Raw genomic sequence first — 23,174 nt, forward strand, 5'->3', positions numbered from 1 at the left:
ACTAAAAATAATTGTATGATTGAGAGTTATACTTTATTCTTGGGTGATATTTTATTCCTAATTTATCCATATGGTCATAGATACTTTTGTTTATGATATTCGTGTGTGCTGGTGCTGGTGATCCATTGCTTGATGAGTGTAAAGAAGTTATTTGGACTTTTCAAGTAAGTCATCAAAAGATTGTAGTATTCACAATTACTGTTCAGATTCTGACACAGCTGGGCAACATGACAGATTTAATATCGTTCCCTTCCTGGGTAGGACATGGGGTACATTTTCTTGTGATTATTTAGATTTGTAGGTGGACATAAACTGTCTTTCTGAGCATCATGTTCATGAGCTCTGTCCCTTAGCCTGTCTCTAGCACCCACCATGCAGTGACACACCTGAAAGGAACAGGAAGGGAATGATGGCAGCATGAGGCTCAAGACATGCCCTGTGTTGCACACGACCTGTGTTCGGTTCGCTCTTCACTGAGCTTAAACGACCAGAGAAAGGTTCTCAGGCTACCAGTGCAGAGCAATCAGGGCAGGAACTGTAGGTGACATGCCACCAAACGAACAACATTTCAGCCTGAACAGCCAGCAAATCCCTCCCATACCTGCAGGAGCTCCCTACAGCCTCCCTAAGTGCTGCCTCACCCAGCAAGGATGCACTTGACCTGGTATATGTGAAGGGAAACATGAGCTGTTGAAACTTGGAATACCTGTCAGGATGAGAGCTCAGCTGCTGTGGACTGATGATCTCTCTCCCATCTCCTATCATCATAGGAACTTCACAGGTTTCTTATCTTCCCCTGTAATTCCCATTACAATGAGCCTACAAACATACAACCCTGGGACTGAGTGTTGTGGCAGACATGGGGCCCTACAGGAGACCTCCTTGTGGAGAAGGGATGAAAACCAAGCCCCCTGTGCTCCGCTTTCCCCTTTCTGTACTGGCTAGTTCTGTGCAAAAGTAAAGCAAATGGCATCAACCCATTTGTTTCCTCAAAGGTCTTGGGAATCATGGCGGGACCATAGTGTGGGGAGTGATCCAGATGTGCAGTGGGACAGTCATTCACATTGGGTTGTGCAGCTGTGAGATCACTGATGTGATTACACTGAACTCTTCTGATGCAGGAAGGAGTAACTACTAATTAATGGTGGGATCACATATAATCTGTTCTGTCAGGCTGCTATGATTTAATTAGCATAGTGCTATTTGCAGCACGGTTAGCACAGAGTGAAGAAGAAAGTCTCCCTTTTCTCCCCACCTATCTGACACAAAGGGTTTGCAGAGGGGTGAAACATGTGTCTGTCCTGGGTTTGGAAAATGTGATGTGTTGGGGAAGACAATTTCCAATGGAGATGAAGAGAAATGGCCACAGGCAAGTGAGTCCTTCAACCCATGGTCTGCAATACCAGGACTTCATTTCCACTGTTGTTGAGGGCTCTGAATTAGCCAGCCTGACTATGAGATTCCCACATCTGAAGGAAGTCTCTCGATCTTCTTCTGGTGTCAGTCTAGGACACTGAATATCCCATTATAGAGGTATCTACAGGCCTTTAGAAACCTCAGCCTGAATTCTGCTTTTAGTGACAGGCTTCAGACCCCTGAGTTCAGAAGGTTAATGTGGCTTTCCTGAGCTCTAGACTTTTGTTCTGCAGCAGCTGCAGATTTCAGCTGCAAATGAAGAATTTGAGAGCAGGTTTTGGAAATGCAGTGATTTTGTGTGTAAAAGGTGAATGTGAGTGCTCAAGTACTGGTTTCTAAGCACAGTAAGTTTTACATATGAAAGCAGGTAAATCCTTTGATACATGAGCTTATCTCACTTAGATATTCAGTCTTTATACAAATTAAGCACATAAATTTATTTTCCTAAATTTATTTTCCTATTAAAACTCCCAAAAATTAAAATGTGAAAAAAAGCAAGGGACACAAACCAGAACTGATGCAGTGAAGCATTGGCTATAACAGGAATATAAGCTGACTGCCTGGGCTCAGGTTCTGTAAAGCTTATTGCTTTATTTTTTACTGCTACTGGAGTTTAATCTCGTCCTCTTTAGTGCATATTTAATTATGGTAACCAAGAGAGTCTTGTATAAACATTTTTTACATCTAGATAAATCACAAGCACATTGCTAAATAATCTAGTTAGTAGGGAGTTCATATCATAATTTTTATGTCAGTTCATTGCATTCAATAATCATCTCAGAAATACCACTATAAGCAACAAATTGCTTCACTTCAGGGTTTTAATTTGGCCAAGTATTTTTCCATAGCTGATGCCTGGGTTTACTCTGAGGCAATGTTATAGCTGTACCCGTGTAGACTTTAATCACATTCTTACATGTTCATCTATGATGTGAATCCTTCTGCTTCTTCTTTTTATTTATCTATTTCTCTCCTTTCTCTCTTTTCACTCTCCTTTCTGTCTCTCTTCTCTATTATCTCTAATTCTTTTCTTCTTTACTTCCTTCTTTCTCTTTTCTTCGATTCAAAATCCAGGGTATCTTCCTTCCCACACCGTAACAGGGCTTTGGGGGATATATTGCTGAAATAATTCTTGCATCAATTTTCTAACATCAGACCAGAAGCTTCAATTTGAGACAATCCCAGAAGATATGAAAATGATTCCCTACACTGCCACATCTCCTCCAGCAATTTGTTAAGAATTTTGTGTCCATTGTGTTTAAGACACCGTTTACAAAATCATAACAATTAAGGACTGTTTAAATTAGATTTATCCCCAGTAGAAATATATGTGAGGAAATAAGAAGATAATCAGATCTCTAGAATATAACCTACAAAACAAATAGACACATTATGTACACTGCTCTTTCCTCAAAGCAGCAGAGCTTTAATGAAAGCTGGAAGAGGGATGAACCAGGTAATCTGCCAGGACAGGACAACACGGTCACAGCTTTTTGGTGCATACAAGATGCCATTTGTGATGGGGATACCAGTTCATGATTTGGCTGCTTTGCAAAGCCAAATACACGGGTGGTTGTATTGAAGTATAGCTCCAGTTACACAATTACAAAGCACATTGGAGCAAAGTTGTTAGTGAATCAGGATCACCATTCGCCTGTCTTGACCTGAGAAGTTGCTAACAATGACGTCCTACAGTGCAGAGCCAACCTCTGTGCAGGGGATGTATTGGTTTGTTGGGGCTATGGGTGGACTTAAGTAAGTAATGGGACTAGTCTCTGATGACATGTGTGCTAATTTTCCTTTAGTCTGTGATGTTGAGAGCAGAAAACAGCTCTGGGGCTGAGAACAGATAGGCTTCAATGGCAACTTCCCTTAAAGTGCTCAGAGCTGAAGGAACTGGTCTTTGCTTTCTATACTAAATATATTGTGGGTTTGGACAAAGAAATCACTCTTTTCATGGTCTTAGAATGGCAGGGCTAACACAGCCTCCCAGCTTGAGGAGCAGCTCAGCTCTGAGTCTGGAGGCCTTAGCTTGCAGATGAATCCTGTTATGCCACCCGTGAAATGGCCTATATTCCACCCAGCAAGTGACTATTGCAAATAAAACACTGAGGCTCATGGAGTAAAACTCTGTGGTGTAAACGTGTCTCCACCCTCACCTGTGGGAGGAACCTGAGGAGCTTCTCTCTGTGACAACAAGGTTGTTTAAGCAAAGGGCCAACACGAGCTGAATAGCTCTGACCCTGACCTCAATTTCCTCTTACAGAAGCTGAAGATCTCAGACCATAAGCAAGGGGAAGCAGTATCTTTATTCCTAGTGAATATGAGACCACTGAAGAAGACCAAAATTTCTGGATGCAAAATCACAGTGTCATAAAAACCAGAGCATGTGAAATTGCTGAGGCAAAGCAGGGGATTGCCATTTGCACTGCTGGAGGTGCAGTCACAGTGGAAATAACTGTGCCTCTGGCAGAAGGTTGTGATGGTCACTGCACTGTCTTCAGCCTCTCTGGGGGCTCGTTCCTCACCCTAGTCCCAAAGGACTGAGACAGATTGGTTTCTCTCAGAAAAGAGCTCATTTTGGATTATTCTCCTTGTTTGTCCACTGCCAGGACCAAACATCCTGATGCATTTTCCTTTCTGAACAATCTTCCCTCTCATGCAATGTCAAGCCTTGAGCATGAGGCACTCACAGAGGTGGAAGGAGTTAACAGGCTGACAGTTTTCAATTGCACAGCCTCAAATTCAGTGAGTCCTAGTCCTCAAAAGAATGAGTCTTAGTCCCAGTTCTGCACAGTCCTATATCCTGGCTGCTCTGGTACCAGAGCCATGTGTTGTTTTCTGCATCCCCCATGAAAAGGCAGCAAACTCAAGGAAAAATTAATATGTCTTTTGCTGTGATTGCCAAGAGCAATTCTACTCTCTGTAGTTTCTCCTTTCATTCTAATTGGCAGCATTATTTGTCTTGCCCTGTGTTGCAGTGCGTAACAGAGTTCAGTTAAGCACCTTATGTACAGAAGCGTCTTCATGTTATTAGCCCCTGGGTAATATGATTCAGGTATATTATTATGCTGTGCATATATATTGTAGCACTTAAGGACATCATCTTGCAATGTGCTGGTGTGCCTCATCCTCTCTGCATCTTACCCCTTCAGATTGCTGCTCAGTTCTCAGCCATGGGCCCTGAAAGACCTAGTTCTAGCACCATCCTGATATGCAGAGATTTGTTATCACTGACTGAATTTAGAATCCCACATCTCCAGCTCATATAAATGAGGGCAGCTACTCACTGGAGAGCTGCTGATTTACACTATGGAGGATCTGACCTGGAAATGTATAAACCTCTTTGAGATGCTTCATTGGCGATTCAAAAGATAGATTAATAACAGTGTTTGTAACATAAAAGGAGTGTGAAAACACAGATCGTTCCCCCTGCAAACACAGAAAATGTATGTTGTAAATTGTAATCGAAGTCTGTTCACATCAGTTCCTTGCATGCTGTAACAGTATGTCACTTCCAGGATGGCTCAGGAGGTGCTAAGTCTTGGCACAGAAGGCTACCAAACGTCATCAGCTGCCACCAGATTTTCCTGAGGAACACAGTCCTTTGCAAGAGCTTGCATCAGAATAGGAGATTTTGTGTCTGAGCCTTCAAGTGGTTGAGCAGAAGGCAGTGCTGGGGGAGCAGTGCGTGCTTTGACAGGGGACTGAAGCGATGCTGAGCTGAAGCTGAACAGCAGAAGGCTTGGTTGTATCAGCTACTCCTAGGTGACATTGTTTGCTTTCTCTGGGTGAATGTTTTAAAAGGCATCTGTTGAAATGTCTTGCAGAATTCACACAGCATATGTGCAGGCTCGTATGCAAATATGGAGCACATCCCTTTTGCCACTTGAGCTTTGTTTAAAACTTTGTCATAAATTCACTTTGGCGGTGGGTTGTTTTTTTTGTCCTGGGTATCATCTGCTCCTGCCCTTATGCACGAAAAGTGCTGCACCTCATGTAAACACAATTTGAAACAGAAATTGCCTTCCAAGAACAGGGGCAGAGCAAGACACTTCGAAAAGAATTCAGGTATAATGTCCACAACACAAGTCTCCAGCTTTAGAGATCCTGAAACTGCTTCTGAGCCCTGTGTTTGCAGAAAGGCTGTGAAACATCAACAGTGAAATGAGGCTCTCCTTCAACTTAGAATGAATTTCTTTCCTCCACAGAGCAGGCAGCAACTTAGTGCATGCATAAAGCAGAGGAGTGAATCCGTATGTCTACTCGGAGGCCAGTTGTAACTGCAATCCCAATGCACAGAGGGAACTGCAGTCCCCTGACCTCCATGGGGGTGACATGATCACCACAGGCCATATACCCTGAAATGGGTATTTCAGGATACAAGATGTATCAGGAAACATGTTCCTCTAGCAGTCCAGCAGTGCCAGCAGTGCAGGAAGAGTGCAGAGCTCTGACACTCTGCTCCAGCGCATCACCTTCTCAAGTTTTTAAGCCAGAGCATGGTCTGAACCTTCTGAGCCCCGTCTACCAGTTCTCATGGAAATACAACAGGGTTTGGACTGGCCCAACAGATCTGGCTCATGAAACAGAAGAAATGCAAAGTTCTTGCTTGGTACGTGTCCAAGAGAGATTAGATCTGCAAAGGTAGAGTTTCTCCACAGAGATGCCTGCTCCCTTCCTGAGTGAATAGTATCAACACTGTGCAGCATAATGAGTTCTGGACGGTGCTGGGCCATGATACCAGCCCCACCAGTGGCTGGAGCAACACGGCACTGTGGTCAGAGTGCTCTGAAACCACTGATGCTCAGTGGATGAAGGAATGCTGCAAAGTTGAGCTGCCTTCTGCTGAATTAATGAGACACAGGCAGAATTTTAAGATGTAGCATTGGCTGTAAAAAGATGCTTCTGCTTCGAGGCTGTAGCACAGAGAATTCAGAAAACAAGAGAAATGGCACTGCTGGATGATAGTCCCAACTCTGGTGTATGTGCTATGCACTGGGTGAGCTTTATTTCCTCCATTTCCCTCTCTAAAGAGCTTTGCAAATTGTGCCCAGAATGCATGATGTATCAGAGAGGCATTAAATGGCACCTGGCTGCAGGATGGTGGTGAGGAAGATGTGCAGAAATATTGGCTTTCAAAAGTAATCCCTGTAACCATGGGATGTTTTCTTTTTTCCAGTAGTCATCTCCCATTGCCCAGAATGTAGAGCTGGGCTGGAATGAGTGGGAATGCTGGAAAACAGAGCAGTGTACAGCCTCAGCTGCCTTGCGGGGAATATGGAGATCTTCTTATTTACACCCTTTTCATTAATTATGTCCTGCATCTCTGTAGGAACCAACAAACACCACAAACAAAAAGGAGAGATGCCTGAGAAAAGCATGAGTCAAATCCACTGCAGGGGTGGAGAACTACTGCGAATCTTCTGCCTAACGGGTCCCAGAATACAAATTACAGAAGATATTTCTCCTTCCTAGAGCCTCTCAGTTCTCTGATCTTGCCCTCAAACTACATTATGCAAAAGTCATCTGAAATTATCTTCGGTCATTTCAGTTTATCTCTTATTTTCCTGAATGATGGGTAGTGGATTTCAAGGTGACTTCTCATTTGCCAAAATCATTACAGTCTGTTCCTGACTGACTGGATGGAAAAAGCAGTACGAAGATGCACTGTTTTTGCACAAGCCCATCAGATAAATATGTGGCACTTTTAATTTCACACACCTCATGCAAATAGTCAATTAATGCTCCTGCTTTGGCACTGAACACACATTCCATACATATGACTGGGCTTATTTCAGCATGTCCAACCCTTCATGCAAAATGGAGATTAGAAACAGGTTCTGGCTGAGAAATCTGTAAAAGGATGTTACCCCAGGGTCCTTGCCACACAAGCGCAAATAGGAGTGGGGACATAGTTTCAATGCTAATACAGTCTCTCTTTACTGGATAATATCTAATCAATTGTTTCCAGCACCCTGATGAATATGATGCACTTCCTAATAATGCAGTCAGTCTATTAGACATGGATTGAAGTCATCAGCAAGAAAATAATGTTCTCAGAGAGATGACACATTAGCTATATGCTCACTTGGGGCTATGTTCTTTTTGCTAGCAATAACCCTGCTCCAGGAGTGCAGAGATGTACATAAGCAATAGGAAAGAAGAGCTTATTAACCAAGATGGTTATTGCACTGTTAAGAGGAAATTCTCACCATTGCTGAATTCTGTAAGAAAGTACCCATAATTTCTCAGACCTGGGAATGAAATGATGCTCTGGCAGAGAGCTGGGCTGTTCCCTTTCTGTGGGGTGGCTGACGTTGGCTCTCAGGTTTTAAGCCCAGAGGACAGCATTCAAATGCTTGCTGAAACAGGCAAAGCCTCTGTTCCTGATGGAGCAGTTTGCTTGCTGCCAGCACTGGGGGATCGCACAAAGTTTGGGTATCCCATGCTGGTGCCACACTGGTGCTCAAAGAGAGGGGAAGCTGTTCCTTCACTCATGATCATACCCTGGCACTGTTGTGATTTGTTCTGCAGAAGCTTCGTTGTGAGGAAACTCCTGGCGCAGCAGAATACACAGACTCAGTGACAACAGGGGCAGGAAGGAGCAAGAGTTTAGTTTGTTGACATGGTAGTTGTAATTCAAATGCTAAAATATGGGTGGCCTCAGATCTCTGATAGGTCCTGCCTCACTCAGCCTTTTGTGTCTTGGATAACCTGGCATACCCCAAATGGCACATATGCCTCTGAATTGAGGACTGGGCATGTAAGTCTGCTGAGAGCTGCAGAGGAGTGCTCTGAACACACTGGCTTTGGGAAACCATGAGCAGGTTTACACTGGAAGACAAGACTGTCTCAGCCCATCTTTAGGAAGCATGGGTGCAATATGAAGGTAGGTGACAGGAGGTTTAAAATATCTAGGGGAAGTCACAGTGGGGGAGAAGTTGCGGAGGCAGCTCTGCATTCCCATGTGCAGGAATGTATGAACCCAAGATCTGGGAAATCTGACACTCCTCACCTGTATTGGAGAATTTAGCCCTCTGGTTTTATTTTCAGACCATACTTGAAGTGTCCACCTCCTTGGCCTTTAGACTTAGACTTGTGCAATCCCATCACTGCTGCAAACTCCCACAGAGCCCACTGTAGTCTGATCTAGCTTTGCTACTCATAATTGAAGATCCTGCTATTTTTAATACTCTTGTACCTGCCTGTTTTAACATCTGAACACTTGGGATTTATAAATGCAATTCAACAGGTCCCTGTCCCTTGGCTGAGCTGATGAAAGATCATTTTCCATCCAGCTTGCAGCAAAGGAACAAGATTTCAAAACTCTGCAGATGATTGTCTGGATTTGAATTTTAACGTTCATGCTCAGTGCCAATCTTTATTGACAGTGCCCTCAGCATCAGCATCCTGACAGCGGGCATTTTGACACTGGCTGGGGACTAGCTCAGGGACCAACTCCTCAGGGGTGGCACCTCCTTCCCTGCATCAGTAACCTCCTCAGACCTTGCCTTGATTTCTGACTGCACCCAGATGCGCACCTCACAACTGTATTTCACACTTCCCTGGGGCCTATGGACTGACTTTGCCAGGAGCCTCCAGGGTCAACGCGTTCATCAGAAATCTGACACAATGAGAGTGCAATTTGATCATCAGCCTCAGTTAAAATAACCCCGTAGACCCATTTCTATGTCTCTGATGGTGGGGAAAGCACAGCTTGCTGTGGTGAAGGTAAGTGACACTGCCTGAACTCATGCAGGCTGCAGTGGGGCCTGTCCACAGCACCATGACATAGCCCACAGTAAGTGAGGTGACTAACAGTCCACCAGATACCCCATCCTGCTTTGAGGAGAGCTGGTTGGTCCAGGTACTTCTGAGGTCCGGTTTGCTTCTCTCCATAATCACTGTGGACAAGAAAACAAGCCACAAAATCCATTTTCACTGATCAGCTGGTGCCCGTTTGAATTATGTCCACAGCCTGTCACCGAGGCTGGCTCAGATACAGCTCTTCTCCCTTCCAGAGTCTGTGGGAATGGCTTGCCTCTCAGCTTCTTGGGTGCACACTGTAGACATGTCTTTGTTGTTTCTTTTCAGACAAGCCACGAATGAACAACATCCTTACTTCTGCCACCGAACCCTATGATCTGTCCTTCTCCCGGTCCTTCCAGAACCTCTCTCACCTCCCACCATCCTATGAGTCTGCCGTCAAGACAAACCCAAGTAAATATTCTTCTCTGAAGAGACTAAGTAGGTGTCTGCTCATTTCATTTCTTTTGTATCTCATTTACTGTAAGCCACATCGGGCACAATGTTAAGGCAATAACCATCTTCCCTCTGTCGTTGTACTGCCCAAGTTGGTGTCTCTGGTAATGATTCTTCTGGCTGTCACTTCCCATTAAGGAAGAGTGTAGAGAAAGAGTCATTTCATCACTGTGAGACCGCATGTGGTTATTTGCTTACTGGCATCCTCCTGTCCCACTATACCACATTGTATCTGCTCCTCATAGAGTCATCTTTCTGCTGGAGTCGAGATGAACCAAGCTGTCTTCTCTGGATCAGCTGAGTTCACTTTACTGTACCCAGGGGAGATATCGTCCCATCCATGGGGGTAGCTGAAACCAGATGACAAGCCCATATTGATAGAAAGCTGCTGAAATGGTTGGGAGCATCTGTTTCAGTAGGAGGACAGTAGTGTGATCTACCGTGTTTCATGGTGTATGTATCTGGATCTGGTCCTGACTTGTGCCATACACTGGTCTGAGGAGTGTCCCTGATACTGCAGCATGTTTGCTGACCACCCTGTTCACACTAGTTTGTATCTGTTCTTTCTTGCTGTTTTATATCTTGCATTGTTCTGCCAGCTTTCCTGTAAATGCTCCAGCCCATCACCTTTGCTGATGGCACTCCAGCTCTGGTGGGTTTATGAAATAAGTGGTATTTCTGCAGGCAAATGCTCTCTCCAGACTGACACTAGGTTTGTAGTATATATGTTTTCATGAACATTTTCTGGATGCAGCTTGTATTCATACTGCCAAATTTAGAGAAATATCTTAGTTGTTTATCCTTGCAATATCTTCACTGAAGGTAGGTCAGGATGAGGAGCAGATCCCCCTTCCTTTGTATGTATAAAATCTGCATTCCCAATTTAGCCAGCTGTGTGATATACACAAAATTAAGTGGCAGGGAAGCCCTCGGACTGGCAATAAGAAACCTCTGTGGAAGATTTTTCAGAAGAGAAAATGAAATGGAAATGTAGCACATAAAAATCTCAGCCCACTCCTTGGTAGTTCAGCATGGTACATGTTTAATGTTGAGGCAAATACATTTGATGTGTTTAAAAGTGAGCATGTGCTTAACCCTGTTGGAGAACAGAGGTGAGTTATTTTGTGACTGGAGCCTGCCACCTTCACTGTTCAGTGTGCCACGTGCACAACTCTGCTTCTAACCATGAGCTTTGGTCACTGATAACATTTGGATTTCACATTCCCAACCACAAGCATTTTCCCGTCGCTGTAGCCCACAATGAAGAGTCCATGTTCTTGATCAACTTTGATGGCACTATCTATTATTGGAAAACACTAGAAATCTCAGCACTTTAATATTACTGCTTTAAAATGTGATGATTTATTTTCATTTCTTAGCTGAAATGAAAATTTCTCAGCATAACAAATATGCCCTCTAGATAGCCCTGACAACTGCTGTTTAATTTGTAATTGATTTTCAATGCCTGGGATTACCTGGGATACATACTTCCTGTTCAGAGTCTGGGACATCTCTGTTCTGGCATCACTGAGAACAGGTTAGAAACGATGGCTGCTCCTGTCATGCAAAGGATGATCAGGACCTCTTCTAGCCTGTGGTTTGTTTATTCCTTCATATATTGTGCATGGATTCTCAGTGAGATCTCCTTGAATTCTGTTAAAGCTATTGATGTATCTCACTGAAACATTAAAAACCCACAAATGAATCCTAACTGAAACTCCCACCCCTTCCACAGCCAACAGCTGGAAATGTATGTCATATTTGAATCCCCTCCTCTACATACTCCTACAATGCTTACCTGACTCACTCTGAGTGTAAATTCACCCACACCAAGCAATGCCATCTGTTCACTGAGCAATACCTTACTAAGTGGTGTCTCAGCAGTCTGATCCATCGGCTGCAGTAAATTTTGCTCAGCAGTTGATGAAAGGACAGGCCCTTACTTGTCCAGCTTGCCCCTCAGTAGATTACAGAAAAGGGAATAAATATTGAACTCTAGCACTGCATTTCCAAGATATTTGTCTAAAATTGCAAAAAAAGGATTGTGTTAAGGTGCCAAGATTACACATCCTGAAGAATGTGCTGAGTATAGTGAGCATCCCTCTCTTGAGTTTTTCCTGACAGACGGTGGCCCTGTCCCCATTCAGAGGATACCTGACAGTCAACGTGAATCTAAGAACATTACAATTAGTCTTTGGGCATTGGCTGGAGGGGCGTTCATTCACCCCCTTAGCTTTTCAGCAGCATCCACCCTAGAAGGGGATCCCTGCACACTGCAATGGAAATAGCAACTATTTACCCATCAGCGGCAGGTCTAGTTATAGTTTAGTTATCTTTGCAAGGCACCAAACTATCCTTTTGCAAAGCACCTGACAAATGTCAAACCAAATGCCTCACACTGTATTTTTGACTAACTAAACAGAAGTTTCAGCTCTAAAAGTGATAAGCACTCCATGCTCCCACTGCGCTTGCATATGCTCAGCTCCTCTGGAATCACTGAATCACTTTCTTACGGCTGGTCTTCTCCAGAGCCGAAGGAAAATAGGCACTCAGGTCCTAGACCTGCCCTTGGTAAATGCCAGCAATACATTTTCTAACTCCATATGAGGGAGCTAAAGGCAACGCAAATTCCAGAAAAAGTATCTAAATGCTGGGATTTGCAAAGATTTTTTTTTCTTTTATTTTTCATATTTATATTTACTTATTTCTAACAAGCTCTCTGCCACGGTTATAAAAAAAAAGAATGTTGTGAAGAGCTCATTAACAAACATCATATTTCTGAGTAAAACTAAAGGAATTAGATAGATAGATACTTTTTTAATCAGCTATTTCAGTCGTCAGGCAGCTAAAGGTCACTTATTCTCCCACAGTTAGCAGAGACAGATAGTGAAATGCAGTTTCTTCCCAAGAACGTCTAAATTGAATAATTAAGGCATATCCAGGAAGAAATAATGTTTAGTTTAATATCTCCTTGCCAGAGATGAGGAGAAAAGCTCAGCAAGGCTATGGTCAGATCCACCTCACCCAACTTCAGCCATCCAGCAATCAGGCATCTTGTCTGTGCATTTAATGGAGGCATTTCTACAGCCATGTCCATGTGAGCCCTCCGAAGATCCCTCCAGCTTGGGGAGGAGACCTCCTCACCACTGGAGTAGCAGGCTGGGTACTCAGCTCTGCTGGATATTTGACTAAGAAAACAGGACCATGGCTTCTTCCAGAGCAAGAGCTTGAAGAGGGTCTAGGCCTTATAGGAGCAGTAAGAAACACGTCAATCTGGCATAGCAATCAGCAAGAAGCAGATCCCGTGCAAGCAGTGGTATTTCTGCTTCCATGGCTGCTTAACTCCCCAGCTTTTACTTCAAGGCACAGACAACAGGAAACCCATCTGGAGTTGCTACCTGTGAAGCCAAGGAGGAGCATCTCTGAGGGGCAGGGTACCACATCCATGGGAAGCCCTATGCCCTGTCAGGCTGGAATGTGGGAAGAGCAGCTGTGGGTGGATGTGGGAATATGTGGCTGAGCAAGAGCAGCCAGATTAATTCTTATCTTGCCTAGCACTCAAGGGAATTGGTGCCTCCAGCTTAGAGAGAAAGGTCATTCAGGAAGGAAGATAATATTTTCGGGCATATTAAGCCACTTGGTATTGGCTAAAGAAGCATCACAAATGACTAGGCAGCTTGGAAATGTTACAGCCAATTAAAACAAGAGAGACAAGCCCAGAAAGGAAATACACTGGAGCTGCAGAGAAAGAAAAGCAAAGAAACTACCTTTAAGTAAAGCAAAGAAATTACTATGATGGTCTTACATACATAAAAGTATGCATATATTTTAACCATATTAGCGTACAACCACAGGAAGGAAAAATATCCTTGGCTTTTCCACATTCTCTTTGCAGAATGTCACAAACATAACATACCTCATTTCTCTAATTACAGTGTCAGAGGAGCTGTGCTCTGCCTTTCTGTGATGGCATCTTAGACATGTAGAGGTGAGATATGTGAGTAAGATCACTCATTTGGGGCTCTATCTCCAAATGGAAGGAAGGAAAAAACCCAAAAAAGCTGTCTGAGGGCAAATCAGCTTATTTAAAGCCAAGTCAGATGAAGCACTCGAACACTCCTCAAGTTTGATGAGACCAGCCACGGTCAATGTTATAGAAATTGCCAAAGCAAGAAAGGGAGGAAAGAAACAACCAAAACTTATGAAAGTCCTGAAAATGTGCAGAAAATGTGATTTCCAGTAATTCCAAATGTATGAAAAACGTGAGTGAAGCCCCAGAAGTAGAAGGTTGACTTAAAACAAGGAGAAACTTCTGCCAATCAAAAAGTCAGTGATTTTATTCTGTTTCCACATAGTTTCTGGCCTTTTGGAATCCACTAAGGACACATTTTTGAATTCTTAAGCACAGCCATGAGGCAAAACCATGCTCGATTGTATTTTTATTTTGGCTCAAAACACAAGTATCAGTTTTCACACGAGCATCAATGAAAAGATAAGGGGTAGCAGTATCAGAGCCTCACTAGCCCAGTGACCTTACTGGTACAATGTGGATGAGATGAATCAGACTGGATGATTTCAGTTACCAGATACATATTCTAATTTTAGCAAACTGTGCAATCAGATGTCCACCATTCCCTCTAGGTGCTAGGGTGAAGCACCCAGTGTCGCCAGTCTCAAAAGCCTGGAGCTGTGTTGGTTTCATTGCTTTCCCTGGGTGCAGAAATGCTGCGGTTACAGAGCTGTGCTGAGCTTCTCCCTTGGCATGAAGGCACATGTGTGACCCAGCACGCTCGGCCTCTTGTCAAGCTATGTTCTCCATGACTGGTTCTGCAACACTCATGAACTGACACCACATTTCAGAGGCAACAGCCTGTTAAATATCTGTCTGGTGCCTACTTAAACCAGCTTGTTGTTCATGGGAAAATGCCATTTCGGGTTTGATTCCTTTGAGATGGAGATGTGAAGTCTGTCTACATCTGAAAATGTTCCTAGAATAACTGTGCCAACATCTACATGTGTCTCAGCATCACAGGAGGACAGAGTCTGTGTGAGCTTGGAAACACCTTTGAGATGAAACCAGTTCCCTGAATGGTTTAGCCACTGCCAGCAAAAGGCCACGCGGACTCCTACGCTGTGTACAGGGATGGAAGAAGGAAGGAAAGGATATTTTTAACACTCTTAGTTGTCAAAAATTTTAAAGTCCAAAGCATGCGGCATTTTTTAATCTAAATTGGCAAGGAACAACTTCAAAACACTTTTATTCAGTTGATTTTGCCACCTCACCAGCAGTCTCAGACCACTGTAAAACTCACATAAGCTGGTTTAGCTCCTGCTGGCAATTACCACAGCCAGGTTTGAGCATTCAACCACATCTGCATTTGGGATATTCTCTGCTTTAATTACATCTATTTGGAGTCACTTGGGCAAATCCAGTGGACCTTCTGTCATGCAGAGCAGAGGCCAAGTGCCAGAGTGCTAATTGCTTAGCTCCTATTGTGCATCCAGCTCCCAGCATCATTATCAAGCTTATGCACACCAAGTGTATGCAAGTCTATCTATGGCCACATTATAGAATAAAAATGTCTACAATTACTGTGGCCATATGAATTTTCCCAGTCCTTCTCAGGCTTCCTAGAAGGTGATTTTAAAGACATATCTGACATTTGCAATGACACATTCTTCCAAGAAGCTTAAAAAGAGACTTGTTTCTACAATTTATACTTGGGAGAGCAAATCCCATCAGCAGCAAGCATGCCAGTAGAGGAGAGCTCTGGGTAACTCTCCACCAAGGAGAGCCTTGGTGGTGTGTAGGCCGTAAAGAAGAGGTTGGCAGCAACAATGCTGCCAAAAGGCTGTGCATTTTGGCACATATATTCTCACCTTGTACTTTTGGATGCTGAGACGGGGGATCAACCATCCTCACAGACCCTCTGGGTTACGTGGCCTGTTCTCAGGACCATGAGGAGCAAGGTCCAGGAGGCAGTGAAAGAGCGCTGAATGTTATAGGAGGTGAGGAAATCAGTGCATGAGATCCAGCACAAGATGCTTACAGCACTCAGGGTTTATCTGAAGGCCTTAAGGCACAAATGCATAACTGTTATCTTGTGAGCAAACTTCCGGGATGTTGTCAGCACCTATCACACATTATAGAATCACAGGATGGCTTGGGTTGGAAGGGACCATAATCTTCAAATTCCAAGTTGGTTGAATCAGGGCATTCCAGCTGCTGTAGGATTAAAGTGATATATCAGGGTGCATCTGCAGTAGCCAACATCCTCTCTGAGTCTAAATGCCAAAAAGAGGAGGGTGGGTGGGTGTACTAAGTTCCCAAGCAACAAAGAGAAGCAAATGAAGCAAGAAACATTCCATAGAATAAATTCCATTGTATCAACCAAGGTGTCTGAAAAATGGAAAATGAGACCTTAAACAGATGATTCAGTATCTCAGAGAGAGCATCCCATGCCCACTAAACCTGCTTTGTGATCACATTTACAAAGATTTAGAAGTAGTCATTAAAGATGTGATGAAGTCAATCATGGATTCCAGAGCACACCCGCATTCGAGGCCAGAAGCGAGGTATGAGTTTCTCCAAATGGGGAACTTGCCTACCTCAGCTCACCTTCCCTGTGCTTTCTATGTAAGTGTATGGTGAAGGTGACATTTGATAATTTCTCCATGACTCACCGTTTGTGTATGTCAACCAATGCCATAGTCTGAACTCGACAATGTATGATCTGTTGTGTCATGGTGCAAGATATGATGCGTTGCATAGGGTCTTATACCTGTCTGCGTGCAATTATAACACTCTCAGTCTGCCATAAGACCATGGTGACACAACCCACACAGGGCTGGCATCTCAGGCAGCACCCTGACATGGATGTCCATGCCCAGGTCCAGCTGCTGGTAGATGGTCCCTTGGGTCTCAGCAGAAGGCTGCTCCAAGGCTGTGTGCTGTACACGGTCCCTTTTTACCCCATGGGACAATGCTCTGACATTTCTAACTCTGCCCTTTCCTTTCCCGCAGCTGACAAAGAGGCTGATGAGTACTACATGAGGAGGAGACACCTGCCCGACCTGGCAGCCCGGGGCACGCTCCCTATCAATGTCATCAAAATGTCTCAACAGACCAACCAGAGGGACAGGCCCCGCCGTCCCATTAGGGCCATGTCCCAGGACAGAGTGCTGTCTCCTGAGAGGATCATGCCCGAGGAGTTTAGCATGTCCTATGAACGGATCCTCTCAGACGAGCAGCTCCTGTCAGCAGAGCGCCTCCACTCCCAAGACCCGCTGCTGTCCCCGGAGCGGTCGGGGTACCCTGAGCAGTCTATGTCACGGGCATTGTCACACACAGACGTCTTTGTATCAACACCCATCTTGGATCGCTACAGGATGACAAAAATGCACTCCCATCCTAGTGCCTCAAATAACTTGTACAATACCTTAGGTATGAACCCAACCTCCGCCAAGCGCCAAGCATTCGCCTCCCGAAGGCACAACACGGTAGAACAACTGCATTATATTCCAGGACACCACCACCACTACCGCACAGCAAGCAAAACAGAGGTGACTGTTTGATATGACCTCGTGCATTGTAGATACTCATTAAGGACTGGGGTGGCCACAGCACCCCAGACTGCAGTGGCCTTATAGGCCAAGATAACCTCTAATAACTCAGTGTCTGAAAAGACTTCTCTGACAGTCCCATCCACGTTGTTGTTTTTAAAGCCACCCCTTCATCGGTGACATAAGAAGAACCCAAGCTAGCAAGCAGATGGCAGTGAGGGATAATAGCAGAAATTTCTTGATGTGCATCAGTTTCTGTCAAAGAAAGCCATAGTAGTCAATGGCTCCTTCGAAGGGCTCACCTGCATTATCTCATTGTTCTTATGAATTTAGGACTTTTCAGTTACTACAGGTAGAAGCAGTCTCATGCAGCCCAAGACAGGGAGGAGGAAAAGCAGCACCCTGTTCAGGCAGGAAGGGTTACTACTCTTGGTCCTCATGCCAGCTCTCATGTTTGGCCTTTCTGTAGCAAGGTAAACTTCTGGCTGCTGGGGATCACCTCCGGACTGCTTGCTATCAGTCAGCACCCGTGCATCTGTTCTTCACCACCCTTGGAGTGAATTCAAGGGCAGACTTTCCTAGGGGACTGGCAGATCTAGGGACCAGAATAGCCTGGCTGAGAAATAAAGTTTTAGTTTATATTAAATATATTCATAAGATAAAAACATACTAGTGCCTACAAATCGCCTGCTCTCTCAGTGTAGGAAGTAGTGGGGTTGATGTGTTCAATAAGCACAAATATGCTGAAATGCTTGTTAGACCCTTTCCCCCGCTCATTCTAGTATCTTGGTGTCTCCAACATGTAAATAGGAAGGAGGAAGAGGGTTTCTCTTCCTCCAGCTTCTTGCCACTGCTGAACCTAAAGCACCAGAATTCGTCCAGCTTCGCACTGCTGACCTGTGCTGGGGGAAGTCTTGACTCCACTGAGACCCCTGCAAGGCCAAGGCTACCACACACTCAGTGAGCCTATTTATTTTCCTGAAAGCATTTTCTACTGGCCCAGTTCCCCTGTTTCTGAACAAACTTTCTCTTAGTTAAAACCTAGAACTCCATATGTAGCAAATCTTTTTCTAGCCCTTAGCAGAAGCACAAAGCTGAGGGTGTCTTGTCTACAGAAAAAGAGGTCGGTAATTTTCCATTATCTTGTCTCCATCTAATGCCCCCCAAGAAAACCTTCCAAATTCTAAATCCACTGAGTACCAATCCTAACCATGAAGACAGTTACATTTCATGCATATAAACTATATATCCAGCATAATTATACTAAGTGGGCATGTTGTATATCTGATTAATGCTAATTAGATACTGTATATTTGTAAAATCTGTAAAACATAGACTCGTGGGCCCAGAATTTGTGAGGGTTTATCTTTGGCTTTCAAGACAGATTGGGCTTTGCTTTGGTTTCTGTTGGTTTCCTTTTGGTTTGGTTTGGATATTTTTCCTTGTATTTGTGTTCCTATAATATTCTGCAGAACTAACTCAAACTAGAGCGTATTCTGTGGCCAGGAAAGGATCTCAGAGGTCTTGAAGGCCAGCAAGACCCAGTGCTGTAACTGTTAGTGCAGGACTCACTGTTCATGGTGTGCACTCAAAGCCCCACCACGTTGCACACACTCATGCTGCTAATGCCAATGGCAGGCATGCTTGTCCTCCAGGTGAAATGATGACTAACTTCAGGCTTTAAACACATTCCCATCCAGTATTTCTCTCTTCATGTCCTACTTTCCTGCACTGAGCCTTTTCGTACATGACTTTTAACTTAGGTCTGCCCTTTTTAACTGAGGTCTTAAATTAGGTCTGCCCTTCTCCCTCCCCTCAAATACCTCCCACCTCCTGGCCTTAATGATGTTCCCAGCTCAACACATCTTTCCTGTAGCATACAATGACTGTAGGTTGTTTTGAGCTTGCGTCTTGTGTGGAGGCTTATGGTACAGCAGCAGGTTTTTCTGGTGTGGGGTAGGCAGGAAGAGCATGCCATCTTCCCCCGGTAGGATTTAGAGGAAGGAGGCCTCAGTGGGGTTGGCATGTGGCCTTTTCCATTCCCAGACTGTCTTATTTCATGGGCTTTCTTCTGCCCTGCCTGATGGAGACTGTTCAGGAAGGACTCCAGCCGTCAGAAGTACTGGGGCTTTGTTTGATGGAAACGGAGCTGGGAAGGAATGAAGAAGTCTCCATGGTTCAGATGGTCATCACCATGCAGCCTTGGGCAAAATCAATCTGGGCAGCAACCAGGATTGTCTGTAGATCAGAGTGGCAGTTCATGCCATGGGAGGGATAAGAGAAAAAAGGCTCACTCCTCATCTCCTTCCCTTGATGGACACTTCTCTCCCCTGACTACCTCCAAGCTCCTCAGCTCAGTCACTGGTTACTTCTTCACAGAAGGCAATCCCTGTGAAAATATTGCCCTTGCTGACCTTCCCACAGACCGAAGTTTGTGTCTCTTGTGAAGAGAAACACACATGGCTCATGTGGAGGTAATCCTTGCTGAGGTTCTGGGGCTCTTCCGTTCTCTCTTGGCCCAAGCAAACCAGGATTTTTGCCTTTGCAAGCAGGGAAATGTGAACACTGTGGGAGAGGGGAGTCCATCCTAGAGTCTCCAGGAGTTAAGATGGAAGAGTCGGAGGAGCAAAGGTGACCATGTGAGGTTGCGGTTAGGTGAACAGTCCTCTCTATCCATTTCCATAGCTGTACGTCTCAAGCTCTAGTCTTCGTTTAAAAGGTCTGTTCGTGAACATAAGAAGCTGCTGGACCAGATACCAATATGGAAATTTTTCACTCAAGTAGCTCATGCTGTGCTGTGCTCCAGGCCATTTAACCTCAGAGCCTTCTCTTATTCTGACCGAGGCCCTCTGCTAACTTGTCCTACCTGGGCAATAGTCCTCCAAAGAAAACTTAGCCCAATTTCCTCATCTTTGCTATCAACTCAACAGTTCCAAGCAGATGTGTCCCACAAGAACCATCAAAAAGACTTTCTAGGCCAAATCTCTTCAGGGACTCTGCCACCACCACAGAAAAATTTCAGCAAATTTCTTTGGGAAGGCACTGTGATCAAAATTTTTTCCTGGGCACCATGTCTTCCCATGGCTTGCTATGTGTGCTGGAATGGGTTAGTAGCTAGAACAGTGACATTTCAGCACACTGAGGTGTTCTTATGTCATTTTTTACCTTATTCCTCGTTCTGAGAGTTTGTCACTGAAAGGACACTTGGTTCAGTACTGGCTGTCACGATCCACAGCCTGGTCGCAAGCACTTCGGTTCCCCGTGGTCAGCATGTGTGATAATGGTAACACTTTCCTATTCTCCAGAGGCATTATGAGGGTTCATACCATAATGTCAATGAAGTGCTTTGAGACCCTCCCACAACAGACACCGTAGAACAGCAAAGCAATTTTATTAACATTGTTTGTCACCATTATCCTGCCACATCACGTCTGATGTGTCGCAAGCCAGTGTCTGTCCAGAATGAGAGTGCCGAGGTGGGGGGATGCAGTTGCCAAAATTTCCCTTTGCTCTCCTTCTGGTCAGGGTCCCTCACTGGCAAGCAGCTCTGAGGGATACTGTGACCTGCATCTGGACCTTTCTGTTTTCTTCTCCTCATGTCTGAGTCACCTTAATATTCTACGCTCAGGAGAAAAGCAGGAAGCAGTCACTTTCCTCTGTACAGAAAAATATAATCTGCCTTGATTCACCTAATATACTCTGAAGAATTGATCTGTCTTTTTCTCCAACCCACAGGTGGAAACATATATCTGTGGAATGTCCAGTTCCCAGAGTGCATGTGCAGGGACTGGGGGAGGGTGATGTAGAAAACTTTATATTATTTCCTAAAAACTGATATCGATTTGCGTTTCCCAAGCAGCAACACATAAGAGTGAGCTGCACTGATTTTATACAACTCTCATTGATAGAGATACATGTATGTATATGTATATACACACAAATACATGTATATACATACATACCGTAAATGCAACCATTAAGCTCTGACTAACCCTGTACCAAGCTAAGCTTCAAAACTATATTGAATCATTCTTTGAAACGTGGAAATCTATTTTTAATGAATCACACAGGGCACCACATGGAATGGAAATTTTGTCGTAAAAGTCTTCTAATGCCACTGAATGGTGTTTTAAGGAAAAACAAAATATTTTTCAATGTTTTAATGTTGCTTTTATAAATGAGAATCTGTTACTTAGGGGTTGGGGTGTGGGGGTGGGAAGAAACAGGGACAGTTACCCAGGAGTAAGCCCTCCTTTCCTGGCCTGGATTCCATTTCTGTCTACTGTTCTGCTAGCCTGGCTAGCTGCAAAGTTGGTCCCAGGAACCTGGGCTTCCCTCATGCATATTTCTGTTCAGAAGCATTCCCACCAGGAATCTGCAAGAACTTTGCATCAAGTTTTTGTAAGAGATGGGTAGTTCCTGGTAGCTGGGAAGATGTCTTCATCTTCTTCCACCACAACAAATTTAACTATCATGAAACAGGATGACTTTAATTTTATTTGAAGTAAATGTTCTGATTTGTGGTCAATATGCCATCTTCAGTTTATGTGATGATGAAAAAGATCATCTTAGTTTTGTTTCAGATTTAGTGCTTAACCTGGGAGGAGGGACTCTGCTGAAATACACTTAGCATACAGATGTCATATGCAAGTGTGTTTCAGAGGAGTTAAAAGCTGGTAGGGGAAATATGTGAGAAGGGGGTTAAATATTTTGATAAACAGTGTTGTTAGCAATAAGCCTGTGTTGAGGCTGCCTCTTAGAGAACAGCCACTTCTGTGTTGTATGTCCCTAAGTGGATGGTTGAAGGTCTTGTTCCCAGCCTCTCTTAGCTGGTTCAAGGAGGTGCCCAAATCCAGCTGGGAAAACCAGCCTACGCTTCACCCACTGGCTGCCCGGGGCAAGGGGAGAGTTGGACAATCCCGTTCCAGCACATTAGTGTACACCTGGAAGAGGTCTCTGCTCTCTGCAGCAAGTGAAGAGGCGTCCCGTGGCTCCAGCAGGAGGTCTCCATCCCCACCACCTCCGCTGCAGGCAGACGTGCGTCACACCACCCTGACCCTCGGCCCATGTGCTCAGTGATGGCTCTTGACCTTCTGTCTGCAAACCCCCTAGACATTTTTGTAGCAAGACTTTCTTGGCTCTGAGAAAGACACTTCTTACTGTAGTCTTTTAGTTTGGGGGACAATATTTCTGAAGAGGGAGTAAGTGGATATTTTTGTGCTTTAGCCCAGTTTATGGATTCCATGTTTATTATACAGTAGTACTGAAGAGGAAGTACATTTGTATCTGTAACTTTGCACAGACTCCTGGTTAACCATTAAACAAGCTTCAAGATGAGCAGTATTTGACTGTTTTTCTCTGTATTATTCTTGTTGTTATACTTACCTGTAAAAGCACATTCTGTATGTACTGTAAACAAAAATATTATCAGTTTAGTAAAATTTAGAGTCTTAAGGATTTTTGCACTTTTGTCAGTAACAAATATTTATGGATTAAAAAATAAAAGCAATTTCAACATATAAATTGCTTCTTTTTTGATATCTATTGGGGCGGGGAAAGGCCATTTTCTTGGCAGGCTTCCCAATCTTTGTAACCAACGTTTGAAAGGTAGATATCTATATTTCTGTGTGTAGTTAAATAGCATCTATTAAAATGAATGCTACAAGGCCTGGAAGAGTCATTATTTTTATGTATTTCTTTACTGCATTTCATCATCATCATACCTGAAAATAGCAAGGGAAGAAATGTTCCTATTTATTGTCAAATTTTATCATGCAATCCCATAAGGTTTTATTTTCAAGTTGTCTTTTTTTAATTTTCCATTCAGAAGCCATTATTCATTCACCATCTAGGAAGCCTTGTATTTAAATGCAGAGCTTGTGAAATGTTCCGTGATGCTGGAGGCTTCAATGGGCACTTTGCTTTTGCTG

At 44.0% G+C, this 23,174-nt stretch overlaps 1 protein-coding gene across 3 annotated transcripts in view; it reads left to right on the forward strand.

The window, feature by feature from the left end:
* SHISA6 (shisa family member 6) overlaps positions 1-22,905 on the forward strand; it is a 234,341-nt gene extending 211,436 nt beyond the window's left edge. For 2 of the 3 annotated variants that reach the window (XM_030506511.1, XM_030506509.1), the window contains 2 exons: positions 9,514-9,666; positions 16,706-22,905. In XM_030506511.1, the coding sequence (XP_030362371.1) occupies positions 9,514-9,666; positions 16,706-17,256 (704 nt within the window). In that variant the 3' untranslated portion in view covers positions 17,257-22,905. The remainder of the gene's footprint in view (positions 1-9,513; positions 9,667-16,705) is intronic. The other variant, XM_030506510.1, reaches the window with a different exon arrangement.
* The last annotated feature ends 269 nt before the right edge of the window (positions 22,906-23,174 follow it).

The sequence above is a fragment of the Strigops habroptila genome, chromosome 14 (assembly GCF_004027225.2).
Source record: "Strigops habroptila isolate Jane chromosome 14, bStrHab1.2.pri, whole genome shotgun sequence".
Lineage (NCBI taxonomy): Eukaryota > Metazoa > Chordata > Aves > Psittaciformes > Psittacidae > Strigops > Strigops habroptila.